The sequence below is a fragment of the Fringilla coelebs genome (assembly GCF_963513975.1).
Source record: "Fringilla coelebs genome assembly, chromosome: 10".
Classification (NCBI taxonomy): domain Eukaryota; kingdom Metazoa; phylum Chordata; class Aves; order Passeriformes; family Fringillidae; genus Fringilla; species Fringilla coelebs.
Genome location: NC_140036.1, coordinates 20,539,135 through 20,555,590, shown reverse-complemented (window position 1 = coordinate 20,555,590; position 16,456 = coordinate 20,539,135). Strand labels below are relative to the sequence as shown.

The 16,456-nt window shown below is 37.3% G+C and overlaps 1 protein-coding gene across 5 annotated transcripts in view; it reads left to right on the top strand.

Annotated features, from left to right (window-relative positions):
* Nucleotides 1–16,456, top strand: part of NLGN1 (neuroligin 1) — a gene marked incomplete at both ends in the record, with an annotated part of 288,923 nt that overhangs the window by 96,895 nt on the left and 175,572 nt on the right. For all 5 annotated transcript variants that reach the window (XM_084212653.1, XM_084212652.1, XM_084212651.1 and 2 more), the window contains one exon: nucleotides 7,364–7,516. In XM_084212653.1, the coding sequence (XP_084068779.1) occupies nucleotides 7,364–7,516 (153 nt within the window). The remainder of the gene's footprint in view (nucleotides 1–7,363; nucleotides 7,517–16,456) is intronic.

The window sequence follows — 16,456 nt, the reverse complement described above, 5'->3', positions numbered from 1 at the left end:
GTCCATGTCAGGGAAAACCTGTCTCCTGCTCTGACAATTGCAGGAGGGAGAAGAAGGGCTGTAAGAACACAGCAGTCAGACCAGAGGGGAAGAAGCACATTTACAACACTAATAAATCTCTGTAATTTATCGGACTGGGATTAATTTTCTCTGGCGTACAAGTGACAGTTTTGTTCTCCTTTCTGTGCCAATAGAAGAGTGCAGGCAGTAATTAGACTTTTACTGCTTCCGAGAGGCACAGGGAGACAGGCAAAATTTAAATTTTTATGATCACCAGACACTGAAGACTGCTGGGATGTCTGCTGGGTTGATAGAAGCCCTGCCTGCTGAGACCATGCATTTCCCAGGGGAGGAGCAGGATCAGATATCCTGCATTTTTGTGAACTCCTGCATCTTTGTGAACCTGCTCTTTTGTGGAACTCTGGCACCTGTTGCACGTGCAGAACTGAAGAGTTCACAAACTCAGTCATATGTGTTTGGGTATGTGTAGCAGGAAAGAGAGAGGCCAAGCAAAAGGTCACCTTAGCTGGTTAGTTTTCTGCTAACCTGTTCTTCAAAGCCTTCACTTTTTCTAGTGTGGTAGATTTTAGGCAGTGTGAAGTCCTTCAGACAAATAGCTGTAGAAAAAAATAAAATGAATGCTAAACTGAATGAATGATAAAATTGGAACATTAGGGAGAGTGGGCTGTTCATGGTGTAAAACAACTGCTATACAGTCCATGTTATATAGACAAGGCCCAGTGATTTCTAAAATGCCCATGATGGTCTCTGCATCAAAAAATCCAGAGATCTCATTTTATTATTGTATTATATCTTTCTAAAAAAAGATCTTCCACAGCAGCTGCTTGTAGCAAACATCTGGAGAGCATTTTGTGTTGTGCCACTCAAATATCTGAGTTTGATTAAAAGATTTCCCTTTAAAACACTTTTCAATAACCCTACTCCCATCAGCATGCCACTACCACAGTGCTGTGGTCCAAACCTTGTGAGCACAAGCATTGGAGTCAGCAATCAAACTTGGATCTCTGCTATGTGCTGCAACCAGTAGACCAGGCTTAATTAGATCATTTTTCATTTTTGTTTTCAAAAGACCCAAAGGCAGTAGTGCACATTACCAGCTAATGATCTGCAAATTTGCTGTTTAAAAAATGAAGGTGTTTTCAAATTCTATGAGTGTGAAAAGTCAGAAATCATATAAATGCCTTTTTTCCCCGGTCTGGATGCATTATTCTTTCTGTTTAACCCTTTCATTCCTACACTTCTGTTGCTTACCTGTTTTCAGTAAATATCGAACAACTTATGCAGGCACCAAAACCAAAAGTGGCAAAAACATTTGCAACCAGTGAGCACTGGGGCTTTCCCTTTTTATAGCAGAGGTGGATTTGCCCATTTGCTGACCTGCAGGTATGCAATATCTAGTGTAGATGCAAGATTTACCTTCAAATTGCTCGGCAGTTACACAAAGTGTACCTTCTCCAGTCTGGAAACAAGACTTATTTAAAAAGTAAAATATTTTAATCTTATTGTCTTTTCTTAGTCTTAATTTTGGTCAGGTAATAATTTAAATTGGCAAAAATTTAATAAATAGCAAAAACCAGTGACTCTTATGAACCCTTATTTCCTATCCACTGAAATCCTAAGCATGGCCTAAAATATGGCAACACAAACCATTAACCAGCCAATGCACTCTGGGATCAGAACTGGACTTCTAAGCAGTGAGTGTTGTATGAAATATCCATGAAGGATTGCTCACAAATGAATTCTCATCCGCTGCTCTATCATACACACCTTGCCTGGCACATCAATCTGTAAATCTTAAATCCTTATTTAGTCCCCAGAGCTGTTTGAGCATCTCTCAGTTTTTAATGCATTCAGCCTCACAGCATCCCCCTGCAACACAGGAACGCTGCTATTCCATTTTTAGAAAGGAAGAGTCCAGGTGCCAAGTCTGAGGAAGGCAGACACCATGTCTGTTGCTGAGAGCACATGTCTCAGAAGTGGGGTCTGCACTGCAGCTGATAGATGCTTCTGCTCTTCCCTCCTCCCTTTCAATTTCTCCTGTGGAAAAGGAGACAGATTAGGAACAGATGCTGCTGTTTGCTCACAGGCTGTAACTGTGATGATTCTGATAATTTAGTCTGGTCCTCTGTCTAGTATGGGCTATTGGGTTTCCTTGACAGAAGGAAGTTCTTGGTCCAGAGCATGTTTTAAATCAAAAAAGCCAAAAACCGACTGAAATTTTAAGTTGCTAATGATGCAGAATTCATCTACAAATCCCCTTTTATGCTTAACAGACTGCAGTGCCATTGGTGTGAAGGAGCACATTGCAGAGTTGAGGCTCTCCACAAGCCCCTATCACTCTATTGCTACTAAAATACTCTGGGATGCCAAGTTTGGCATTTCATCTGCCTTCAGCTGTCGTGGTAAGAAAGAGGGGGAGCAGGACTCTCTCTGTCTGGCACTGGTGGCACGTTTTTGGACTTGGGAGATCAGCAAACAGCAGAACACATTTGCCTGCCCTGCAAAGCAACCACATGCTCCAGCCTTGATTACAGCCTTCAGAGAGAGCCAGCCAGGCTGGGGGAGCGCAGATCTGACCACTTTGGGTGAGCTTGTTGACTGATGCACACAGCCAAATTCATGATTCCCGTTCCCCCTGTCACCCAGCCGTGTTAGCTCCCTGATTCCCTCTCCAAAGTACAGCTTCCAGTGCCACTTGCACATTAAATTGTGCTGGTTATATTTTCCCATTACACACAGACACTCTGTTCAAATTGTGTCAAATTTTTGTGGTGATGTTATTAATACTTGAAAACATGCATGATAAAATTCTGACAGACCTTTAATTTGAGTACCTCTTTAGGGCTTCATTTTACTTTCAGCACTGCCAAGCATTGCTTGTACAGTGAAGAGTCTGTCAGCTTTTGCAGTTCTAACCATCATCCTTTAATAATTTAAAATGACTGCTTACCTGGCTATTGAGGCCCTACTCTAATGGGAATCTGCTCCAGATGTTTACCTGTAAAAGCTTTGGCCTTTTTCATGCTAGGATCACGTTCATATAGTTCTCCATCAGGATTTCAAATCATTTTCAGGTGAAGGTAGTTAAGGGTTTGAGAGTGCACAAAATGATCCCCTGGTTTGACAGGTAGGAAAACAAACAAAGGAAGAGAATTCTATTTGTCTGAAGCCTGATGGATGCAGGCTGTATTTTAAAATAGAAAATGTATCTGGAACTCCTCACAAAATCTCAATAGTTACTTTAATAGTCTGAGGATATCTAGTTTTATGTCTCATTTTAAAAATGTGGCATTAATGGATGTTTACATACTAGGACTAAGTGCACTAGTTTATTAATGACAGTGCATCTCTAAGGCATCTGATGGATTCAAACTGGAAGGTCAAATGCTGTTAAAAGGCTTTAAAATTATTAAGAGTAGCAATGATTGGTACCATGCTCTACTTAAATATTTTCTACAAAAGCTTATGGAAGAGTTCCACACATATCCACATAACATCCTATGGAGGGCACACACAGGTTTTACACTAACCAATCTAAAATTTTCCCCTGTTCTAGTCTTTTTTCACATTCAAAACCCAAGATTTACTTAACAATCTGCATCAAGCTGTCACAATTTCTTTATGCCATCTAGAAAAGCAATGCTTGTGACATCAGTGCTAAACTAATTCTGTTTTTGTGTGAAGTTGTCTCAAGGTAGGCTTTTTTCCTTTCCCATTTTGGTTGTTCCCTGCAAATTATGCTTGTTAAGTCACGTGGCCAATTCACAGCAGTTTTGAATGACTGAAGCTCTAATTATGTTTTGTTATATATGACAATTGTGACTGATATTCACAGTCAGACCTGGTTCCCTGTTGTGTAATGTAACAAACATAGAATAAAAGTCAGCCCTGTTCCTAAATTGTCTGTAACACAATTAAGATGAGACATAAAAAGTAGATGCAACAAATATTAGAAAGGTACAGAAGAGAATGATTAGTAGAAATAATTACAAGAAAATTAATGTATATGTAATATAAATAAGGTTATTCTCTGCTGTGCAGTAAGATCTACTCAGATGCTTTATGAACTAGCAATTTAAATCCAAACAAATCACAGCACTCAAAAATGATCTTATGTGTGACTGAAACCAGAATTGAGTTGAATTTGAGAAGGATTTTTAACAGTGCCATCCTTGCATATGTCTTTGAAAAGATGAATGTGTCTGTTTTTAATTAAAGCAACACTTAATAAAAAGCAACAAAAGTGCAGAACACAACTAAATTAAATCAGTCTATAAATCTACCCTTGGCAGAAATGCCACATTTACACCTAAAGTCTTCAGGTTCAGAACGAGCTACAAACACAAATAACTATTAATCTGTATCCATGAATAACTATTAATCTGCATTTGGAAGTGTAACTACAGTGTCCTGAGATCACTGGAGCACATGCATAAAAAGGACCAGCCTGCAGGAAAAAAAGAAGGATGTATCATTTATGGTCAGGTTTTGAAAAGTACCTGACTACCAAAAATATCAATTATTTACCTCATTAAGTTGGGTACTTCACTTCAATAATCAATTTGGAAAGTGCATCTGTGTACTAATATAGAAAAGTGTTCTCCTCACAAAGTATTATCTTAATTCTTCCTCCAGTTTAGTTCTAAAGGATGAGAGTTTTAATGGAGGAACATTTTAAGGTAGGAATCAATTCTTGATTACAATTCTTGATTTTTTTGCTCTCTTCCTTTGATCTTATCCTTTAATAACCTCAGTTGCTAATAACATATGTACCTAAACAACACTCTCCCAGCTGAATAATCGCATCTTGCAAATATTCCTGGCTGTAGACTGATTTGAAACCTCTGACCAAAACACAGGGATCTTTCTTTTTCCCATGCAGAGCCCCACAGCCTTGGATGATCCATAGGCCCAAGTGCCACCAGCCTCAGCTGGATGCTGCACACCCTGGCTGATGTCTCCAGCACTAGATGTCTGCCCAAGACACTCCAAGACTCTCAGAAACAGAGCTTTCCTTTTATGGGAGGGATTCCTCCTGTGGCTGATGGCTTTGGCAAAGCAGCATCAGGAAAATTCATTCTGCCTGTTGTTTGCTCTGACATGGCACAGAGGCAGAGCTGAAAACTGGCCTTCCTTTATCCATCTGATCTGTAATCTTTACAAGGATATTAGTAGTAGAAAATAACAGTATTGTAGAGGCAGAAATTACTCAAAGAATAACTTCCTTATATATGAGATTTTTATTCATGAATATGTGCTTCCTTTCTCAGATAAAGGACACTCATTCTTTTCTAAATATTCCAGTATTATTTTCCAGATATACAGGCCAGTGATAGCAACATTTCATTGCTGTTCACAGTTGGTGCTCTGTAATTCTATGTAATTTTAATTAAAGAAGAATTCTGAGACAGTTTCCCCCTGTGTTACCATCAAGCATACAATTAACTGCGTACAATTTCTGCTGGGAACAGTCACACAGTGATTTCAGATTAATAATGTATTATTGCTTCCATATTTGTACCAAAAAAAAAAAAAAGGCAGCATAGACTAAGAACAAGCACCTACTAGAAACAATATATGAATTTGGAAAGACTTTTTCTTCAGTGTAGATTTTAAACCTGAGAAGCTCATACCTCCATCCTATGGACAGTGAAGATAAATAATCTCTGTAGCTTTACACTCTGAAAGTTGTATGTTGGAATGCCCTCACTAAAAGCACAATCAAGGAGAGCAATACAAGCAATTTCATGCACAACCTTTCATCATCTTTTTGGTCTTGAATAAGTGATTTTTCTAGTACTTCCAATATTGAAGGTCCAATTTCTGATCTTGACTGTTCTGGCATTTTCTTCAAATCAGAATCAATATCAAAGTAATAGTAGCTTTTTATAAACAGAAACATCTGTGCTGCTGTTTTTCAACTCATTCCAAAAACAGGTTTTTAGTGTAGCTGCCCCCACCTACTCCTTGCAGTGCTTCAGAAACAATTCCAACAGTTCTGCAGAGAGCTCCCTTGAAAGCTTCTAAACTAAGATCCTTCCAAATCAAAGGAATAAACAATACATCTGAGGTTTCTTCAAATGCTGAAAGAAGCAATCAGAGAAATTACTTGAATACTGTCATAATGACGAAAAAAAGTGGTTTTGAATCAGAATGTTCAGAGCAGTTCATCACTGGGAAATTTTCCTATGCTTCTAGCTATTGGCTTTTTTGATTTTGAGGGACTATTATGGTATATTGTGATTTGGGTGGTGGAAGAAACTCAGGCACCCAGTAAATCAGAACAAAATGCAATTTAATCAGGTGTAAGAGTTTAAATTTACACCTAAGCTGATTTATTTCCTGTCCAACAGAAAACACCCAACTTTTAAAAACATATCAGCCCATACTAACTGTTTGAATTGGAACACTTCTCCTCAAGAGGAGTAACACTGTTCATATATTCAAAATTTTATTCTGAGTAGATGCATCTGTTTGCAAATAGGACTGTTGGGGGGGTGGAGGGATTCCTAAATCCAAACTGAAAACGCTATAACAGTATCTAATTTTTTGGTCAGAGAGAATGGCAGAGCTTCTAACATTTTAAAACTGCTCCCTGCCTTTGATGTCACTTTTGATAGTCTTGCAATTTTTTTTTTGAAGGCAGGGTGGGGATTTTTCAGTATTGTTTCAGGCAGTTATTTATTCAAATATTCAGTCCTTTTCATGATTTAGGAAACTGAGAAGTACCCATGCACTTTAAACATCAGGCTACCCTGAAGCTATCAACAATTTTAACTCAAGGTGTAAGTGTTAAAAAACTTTGAAGTACTTTTTGAACTCAAACTGCAGACCCCCCCAAAGACATCTGTTTGTACACCCCTTTGACAAATTAGTGGACTGGATAAATCAACACTTTTATGTACAAGCAGAAATCTTGTTAATCTTAACAGGTTGGATTTTCCTCAGCTAGGAGAACAGAACGTTGCCCTGAGATTTCAGGAGTGTTCAGCCAAAACTCTTATGTTAGTGGACATTACATAGAAGACACCCAACTCAGCAGGGTCAGAACCAGAGCAATGCCTCACTGCATTTGAGCAAATGTGTTACCATTTTCAGTTCCTTTCTGCTTTTCATAGTGTTTAAAAAAAAAAAGGAGTTTTAGTTACAAGCAAGCCACAAAGGAACACTTGTGCCCACCTGCCCATTTCCTTATGTAAAAGATGTTGCTTGAGAAACACTTGGAGAAAAAAATAACCTCACTAAAAAAAAAAAAAAAAAAAAAAAAAAATTAAATTACAATTTTGCATGTATCTTCTTTGGTGCTTTCTTGAGATAAAATGTGTCTTAATGTTTTTTCCAGACATTCGGGACAGTGGGGGACCTAAGCCTGTGATGGTGTATATTCACGGAGGGTCCTACATGGAAGGCACTGGAAATTTATATGATGGCAGTGTTCTAGCAAGTTATGGGAATGTGATAGTCATCACAGTCAACTATCGCCTTGGGGTGCTTGGTAAGAAGCTTTCAGCTTTCCACTAATCCCTGCTATCTGCAATGCAATTCATATTATATGTGAGAATGTACTTTAAAAAAAAAATAAGCAGAAGAGAGGCATCGAGTATTTTTAAATTTTCTTTGTCAGATATAAGGTTTGTATGCTGGGGATGAGATATAAAGAGATTGCAGGTATTTTCTGGAAGAGCCTGCTGTCATGCTGCATGAAACAGGTATTCCCATTGCTGAACTGTCCAGGCAGAAGAGTTTCTCTCTTTTTTTTTCCTTTTTTTCCTTTTTTTTTGTTGTTTCTGTGAATAACACCGATGCTTTAATTCATAGACAGGTAAATTAATTTTTAAAAACCTTTTAAGCCATAGAGGGTAGGGTTTGCTATTGAAATGAAAGAAACTGACTTTTAATGACCACGATTTTTTCATGCTTTGAAAGAGTGAAGGATGTTACGGAAACATCTTTTTACCTGTTTGTTTTGAGCTTCATTGTAGTTTTGAGAAGTGGTATGGGTGTCATTCAAGTACATCTGGTATTTCTTTTCGAGATAATGAATTAGAGAATGAAAGAGTTACTTTTGATTGTTTCTAATACATTTGATAGAACGTGCTCGTGCTGTTGGTAGAGGTGTGTGGTCTCCCTATGGTACCTCGTATTTATGAGAAAAAAAATTACTCTGCTATTTTCTCAGAATAGTCACATGCATGATAAAGTCCACCAGCTCTTGAGACAATATGATTGTTAGGAGGTTTTTCTGCATATTCTACCAAACTATTGCGTGCCAAGACTCCCGAGAGCAGGAGCTGGGTCCTGGGATATAATGGAGATCAGAACAGTAAATTCAGAATACTGACACCGGTGTGAGGGTATTCCCTGTAACATCTGTAACAGCAGACAATTTATTCTGAAGACCAGTCACTTTTATTTTAAGTGTCTGCTACTCTGCTTTTCTTTTGGGTTGTTGGTTTTTGTCATTGCTCTGTTCTTGGTGTTCTGAATTTGCTGAGCTCAGGCCCCAAGTGTGTCGGTTCTGCTTTGCTCATCTGGGTAATTGTCTTCTTACAGTTTCATTTTCTTAAAAATTTGACACCCTAATTTCATGGGGAGAGAATGGATTTTAACTTTAGATTTTGAATTTAGTCTACTGTGATTGTGTTTTACAAGGGACTGAATAATTTCCAGAGAGATCATAACTATTATTGTCTGGGTGTATTTCCTTGGCACTGGAGGTTTCATTTGTGATGTAATACTTTAGGTAAGGAAGTTCTGGTATTTTGTAGGGTTTTCTTCCTCCTGTTTTCTAATTATGTTATGACTTAAAGTCCTGGACACATATTAGTACAGAAGTTAATAATCTGCTACCTGTGCCTCTAATCAACATTTCACTTTTGCACCAGTGCCTGTCTTTGATGTCTCAAACAATATTTTCCTGTATTAAATGCCAGTATGAAAGAAAGTATCAGTTATCTGAAAGGGCTGTTTATTTTTATATATTATTTATTCTGATTCCTAAGTCATTAGTAATTGCAGTGCTTAAAAGGGCTAGTTGTTTGAAAGATGAAAATTAATATCCCTTTGTTGATGATAATGGTTTTTGCACTTGTAAATTAACACTGATCACTGAGGTAACCCACAGTTAACATCTCATCAGCTTAGGAGGATTTCATTTTTGTTCATGCCTTTGTCATTCTTTAGGCTTCATGGTCTTTACTGAGCCTCAAGGGTCAAAGAGCTGATTTTATTTTAAGTGGGACCTATTACAGTAAAACCTCTAAAATTCACAGCAGAATCCAGTGATTGGTGTGAATACTTGATATGATGTTCTGCAAACCCTGCAACAGGTTTCAGGGTTTTCTTAGTAAAACCAATGCTGTTTATGTAGAAGTCATACACATCTACTCTATTTGGTGCAATGCCTATCTTTCAGATATTAAATGAATTAAATGGGTAGTGGAGAAACAGAGCAACAATCAGAAAAGGAAGTTTGAGCAGTTTAAATTTTTCCTGCTTTTCCTTGTTTTCTAATCTGCAGATACCATCAGAGTAGGACTGTGCAGAATCATAGTAGGTATCAGGTTTTAACTTTGATATTTTCAAAGTCCTATTCCTCCTTGTACCAGCAGAATGCTACCCTTTGCAGTCACATTAAGATATGGATTTACAAAAGCATAGGGAAAAAAATCTCATCGTCCCTTTCCTGCTCATATCCCACAGGGTGAGAGGTCCAGCCTGTGGGAAACCTGGATATCCCTTCACCACTGTGTGAAATGCCTGGCTTGACAGGCAGAAGGAAAATTTAAGGAATTATTAATCACATGAGAAGATGTAGGGATGAAATAAGGTCTGTCTTCTCCCTTACACACGACCTTTATTGATCTTGCATCAGACTTTTGTGGATAGATGTCTTTATATAGGTGATCTCTGTGAGTCATCCGCCATCATTTCACCAAGATGTTGACTTTTCTTAAATAAACTGAGAAATCATTATCATTCAATAAATGTTTAGAGCTGAAATAGTAGCATCTTCTTCCAGACCAATCATGATGGGCTGGAGATGTGTTTGGTATTAGGTTCCTCACAGTATTACTATTAAGTCCACAGTAGACAGATTTTGATGCAGTTCAGATTATTTTCCTGTTTATTCTGAGTTTATTCTTGTTTTATGGACTAATCTCCTTGAGGAGCTGTGGGGTTTTTTTGAGATGCAAGATTTACTTCTAAATAAAATGCTAGAAAATGCTTAAAAGTGAAATCCATTTGATAAAGAGAAAGCAATAATAAAAATTAAAGAATGATGGAGCAAGTGCATCTAAAATAAAAATAAAAACCAAACCCAAAACAAAATAACAAAATATACTAACCAAACAATCCAACAAAACCACAAAGCCCTGGTGAGCTCCCTGGTCAATTTTGTCTTTGAAACAAGTCTGAGGATGAAAGTCTGTTAGAAACTGCCCTTAGACAAAGATGATGGAAAAGAGAACTGCTTGCCCTGGGAAATTGGGGACTACTGAATAAGAAGCCATTGGAAACACACCCTGTTTTCTTTAGATTCTTTCTGAATGCAAATCTTGTGCAAGCAATTTCACCAAGCAGGAACATTGCAGAAGCAGTCCAACAGCCTTGAAGGACAGAGCAGATATATCTTTATGGCTTCTTTTTGGGAAAGGACACCTATGAAGACAAGTTTGGTTTTTAAACTCAGCTGACAGGAGATGTCAAATGTTTACTCAATATATATCCACCTGGTAAAAAGCAGGAGCATTTTATTTAATTTCCATTAAGAAGACGGAAAATATTTATAAAAATATTTATAAAATTCAATATCCAGAAAAGATTATGATGGACAGATTTAATACTGCCAGTCCTGTTTTCTGTGTTCTTTCTTATGAAAGGTTTATTTAGAGAAGGAGAACGCTTTGGGCCACCATTGGCTACTGCTGCTTTCAATTTCAAGAGTGGAAAGAAAGGAGAGAGCTCGTTTATGCTAACTGGGAATTTGTTTCTTCATTTTATTAATTTATACTCTTTGTTCTTGGTTATCTTTCAGTCACAGGACTTTAATAGAACTTTAATAGGAAAAAAAGCATTTGTATTGAAGCTCACAAACTGAACAGGGAGAAGAAATAATGACTTAGAGAAATCTCTAGTTTGAGCACTGCTTTAAATTTCTCATTTTTTCCTCTTTAAGAGGCAGTGGTTGTCCCTACAGAAACAGTAAATTGTCATTCCAAGGGTCTGGATCAAAGGTGGTAATAAATAAAAAGAAAAATGGTCTGTATTTTGTATCTTCTGTTAGGCATTCATAATGTCTGCCTTGGGAAGGCAAACATCCTAAACTTTTAGACCAAAATTCATGTCAAAATGGAAGCAAACCCATGAGTGAGATTGTCCTCGTTATGCTTTCTTTAATTACATGAAATTTTTTTGAAGGGGATATAGGGACCTTTACTGTCATCTAGCCTTGCATTTTTTATACTGTCACCCTCTAGTTTGAGAGTATTGTCTGGGATTACTGAACAGAAAACACTTATCCAGGTGTTCCACCACTTAAGTTTTTTTTTTCCAGTTGGTACTTTTAATGCTGCAACTAAAGTCACTGCAGCAGGCTGAAAGCTCTGATAACATCACCCAGTGCATTATTTCCCACATAGCTGCCCTGAAATCAATGGGGCTCTTCAGTGCAGGGCATCCCCTTGTGACAGAGCCTGGTTGCCCATAATTTGAAGTGATGAGATGAAGAATGAGGGCACTGGGAAGGTATTTGCTCCTCCTGCACAGAACCGCTTCAGAGAAGAGCTGTTCTTAGAATTCTGTCGTGTTTTCCAGCCCCAAATTCCATTTTTCAGTAGTGTGTTGTGTGAGCCAGCTGTGCTGGGCTGCAGCATTCATGCCACATAAAACACACATTACTGACAGAAAACAGAACAAAGAGACAAACACTGTCACAAAATCTCTTCCTTAACTCTTTTAGTGACTGTTGCAGCTTTATGGATAAATTAGTGACAGGGGATGAGTCTTATTATGCCATGAAGTGTTTTGCTGCTGTGTGTCTGGAAACATGAGGAAGATACCTCAGGTCTGAACACACATTTGCTGCTGTGCAGTGATACCAACCTGCAACCTCTTACTGGCCAAAGAGGTGCCTGAAATACAAGGACACAGCCCTGCAGTGAGTGCTGGGCAGCCTCTGCCAAGCCCAGCACCTCTGCCCTCATCCATCCTGCTCTCAGCAGGAGCTGCACATTCCCAACAGGCCAGAAAAATAAAGCACAACCTTTCCTTTATGAGCAAGTTTATGCGCATCAGTGCTATGGCAATTCCAGGATGCAGCCTGGTGAAACCTTTCATGGGATGAGGAATTATCAGCTGACCATTTGCAGGGTCAGAGATGAGAGAGATGAGAATATATTATAATGAAAGCTACTTCAGTGCAACTTGGAAATGCCTGCCTATTTCTAATTCCATTGGGATTGACTAGAAGGTACTGTCTTGTTTTGGTTTAATACTTTTATCTTTTTAAATAGAATAACATACCATCATTTTTCCCTATTGCTTTCAAACTAGATCTGCTTTTTTCACTGTTGCTCTGATTTGTCAAATTTATTAATTTGATTTACCCTAATTTTGTTGTATTGTCTCCATTACATAGTTTGGATGGGTTTTTTTACTGCCTTTCTCTTTATTTTGGCCATGTGGTAACACTAATGAAAACATTAAAAAGAGAATTAAAAATATTATTCAAAATAATGTATAAAATTTAGATCTAAAACTTTCAAAAATTGCTTCATACGAGATTAAAAAGCTTTGGTCAACTTTATAAAGATATTGTGATGAACTAGTGTTTTGTTTCACTTGAGTATTTTTGCAAAGAGAGCCTATTATATTCTTTTTATGCAACCTGGAGAGCTGTCTCTGCTGAAAAGAAGCCTTTTCACTTCAGTAAAAATAAGCATCTCATGGCATAGTGGCTATTCAGTGAAAGTAACAGTGCAATAAGGAGGTTTATGTTAGTTAGATATCAAAGGAGATAAAAAATGTACAAAGACTCTTTTTCCTACATTGCTTAGACTGTGGGGTTTTCTTTTATAGTTCACAATTTAATATCCAGTAAAAGTGGGAAAATGTTTGATCATTAGCTTTGGTGACAAGCACATCCATTATCTTTTTATGAAACCTTAAAGGTACTGTCAGGAGATGGCATTTTATTCCAGCTTTGCTGCACCTCTAAAGGGTCTCTGATGAGCCTCTTCTCTATTATCCATTTCCTAAGATGTTTGAGTAAAAGTGATTGATGAGCAGAAGATTATATATTATTGCCTAATTAAAAGTACATTACACTGAAAGTAAAGATGGAAAATTAATAGCAAAACACATCAAAATGTGCAGTCAAAAATCATTCAAGTTTTCTGAAGTTCAAGAACATGCAGGGAATGTTAATCTACAAATACTTTTAGGGATCCCTGGCAGCTTCATAACAGTTTTCCTTTAGATATAAATGAAATTTTAATATTTTAGGATTGCACAGTAGAGAAGGTGTCCAGAAGGCCTGATCTGATCCCACCTTAGCCTGGGGCATCGCAGAGTCTTGGTATGAAGCCCTCCAAATGAATTTGATTCTAGATAAAAAGGAGTTAAGATAGAGAGAGTGCTGCAGTTATCTATTCCCCCTGGTGCTGTACTTCACAAGGGCTGATTTACACATCCTTAGAATTCTAAAAATGTATTAGACAATTCTTATTTAATCTAGCAGGTAACCTCAGGGCAGCCCAGTTTGCAGGAGGCCCGAGCACAGCTCATCTAGATTTGCAGTGTCCTAATTTCATAGGTCCATTAATAGAATTAGCATTCAAATCTCAGTCCTGCTGTCATTAATGATATTTTAGTGGGGTTTTTTTGGTGATTTAGTGCCAGCCAAAGGGAGGTGGGGTATGCAGAGAAGGGGAGATTTCCACACTTGGGTCTGTACCACCAAAATGACAAAATGGATGTCAGGTAAACAATGGGTTATTGGCTGGAGATCTTTAAAGGGTCAACTGCAAAGCACAGCAGGCAAGATAGTTATGAAATGGGAACCCTGAATAAATAGTGCACTCTTGAAATGAACCATTTCTTTTCTATTTGTTCTTTTCCTAGCACAGCAATTGACATTATCCACCTGCTTGAATAGATGCAAACACACACCAGTTTTCTATTTTTTAGGGCACAAAGACATAATTTTATTCCCCATTGAATAGGTTTCTATCTTGGTACGGGTACATTTTAAATAACATGTTTATTCTGATGGTCTAGACATCTTTTTTGGTAAACAGAAAAATAACAAGTAACAAAGTTTTATACTATTCATTTTGGCATAAGAACAGTTTCTGTCGTTTCTGTCAATAAAAATTACTTCTTGGTAAGATAAACTTCCTCCATCAATATTTAATCATATAATAAAAGTATCCCAGTTTTGCTAAATAGCAGATTTATCTTTGAGAGCAGAATAAACTTCAGCATGATAATATTTGCAAAATAGGAAGGAGAAAGAGCTCACTGAAGACAAGTTATAAATACCTCACAGCCTCAGACAAAAGAAGTCAAAATCTTCGACCCTATTATCCTACAAGATGTTATTTGTAATTTTTATCATCTAGCTATGTGTAACTACCTTCACTTTGCTCCAAGTAATATCTGACCAAATTACTTTTGGACCATCACTGATCCCCATGCAAAACCTTAAATCTACTGTATTCTTAATGTTTCAGCTGTGCAACAGCACCTGCATTTTTCACTATACAATAACCTAAGCCTTTGGTTTTCTTGTGATGGGATGGGAGGCTTCTTGAAGAGCCAGCTTTGGCCCCATCCTGAAAAGCAAACAGAATTTAGGCTGCTCTGCCTTTGCCAGGATGCCAAACTTCCCAGGAAAGGATCTGTCTGACTGTGAGCCAAGAGGTGGGGATAAATTGGGATTTTAATGCAATTTGTATCTCACTGCACAGCACTCCCAAACAGAAATATTCCTCTGAGTTCCCAATATTCTGTTTTTCAACCCAAGCAGGAAGACATTTAGAAATTCTCTGCAGCTCAGCAGCCAGGTCAGGACTGTGCCCAGCCTTGGTGGGTCAGGAACTCTGCACTCCTGAGTTTAATCCAGCTGTAATTCATGCCCAGAAAAAAAGGTGAATGAAAATTCTTTCTACATTTATGATAGAAGTAGCAGGACAAGTAGAGAGAATATTTCTAAATTCCCAGTTGACAGCATTTAATTACATATATTAAAATAGTTTTCTGAAGCTTAAATTAAGCACTTCTGTATACTGTGGGGCTTTGGAAGCAATAGATAACTTGACAGGGATTTCCATTGCAAATATTGCTCTCATTTTTCACACATTTCAATTGCATAAAATTCCTCATTTTATGGGTTTTTTCGTGTGCAAATTAGTTTACATATATGAGTACTAGATTAAATATTATTCTGATACTTCCTTGATGTAGTACCTCGTGATATTTTTGAGTCAGTTGAACAAGATCTGTATTTTAAGGTTGCAGCAGCACTTTTTAATGGTTAAAAAGAGTAATGTGAACAATAGATCTAGAGGTACAAAACTCTCTTGGCAGCAGTACTGGCAAGAGAGAGAGTCCTAAATTTTTTCTTCTATTTAATCTGTGATCCACGTGTAAATGCCTGACTCAGCCAACCTAGAAAATACTACAGTAAAAATGTTGCAATTTGCATTACCTTCTAATGGAGAATATATAGGAGACTGTTATTTGATCCACTGATTTCTTATTTCCCAAGATTTACTGGCAAATAAATATTATTTTGGCAAAAACTGCATTTGAATACATCATTGCATGAAAGTCTGCTACATGAAGGTCTCTGAAAGGCCAGAGGAAATGTTGTATATTGGTGAATATCCCGTGTTAAGCAAAGTATGAAAATTGCCTTCCAGCAAATATAAATACTAGCTACTAATGCATTTGTAAAAGTATTTTGAATATATCTTGTGTTGTATATGCTGCAAGCTAAAAATGTTTTTGAGAAAAGAAAGATCACTTATACACTTTAATTAAGAATTTGAAATATATCCTCCACGTATCAGGGGGTTTATTGCTTGAGAAATAAATCTTACTGGCATTTTTCATTGTTCTGCAGTAATTTCTCACTATTTTTTCAAGATCCTAATGAGATAGAATGAAATAGATTTGAGCAAACTTTGTATGGGAGACTCACTATGCATTCAAGAAGTCTACTGATTTTAGAAATAATTTTTGCCGTATTTTTTTGTCAGATCTTGGATTTTTTTTCATGAAATATCCCTTAGTCATTATAATTTGTTCATTTTCTCAAGGCTTTCCACCAGAATTTGGGTTGAGGGATCTTAAATTGCCATAGGTAGGCTGACAAATTTCTTTGCTATTTATTTTCCAATTGAAGAATTAATTTTTCAGTACAGAAGCA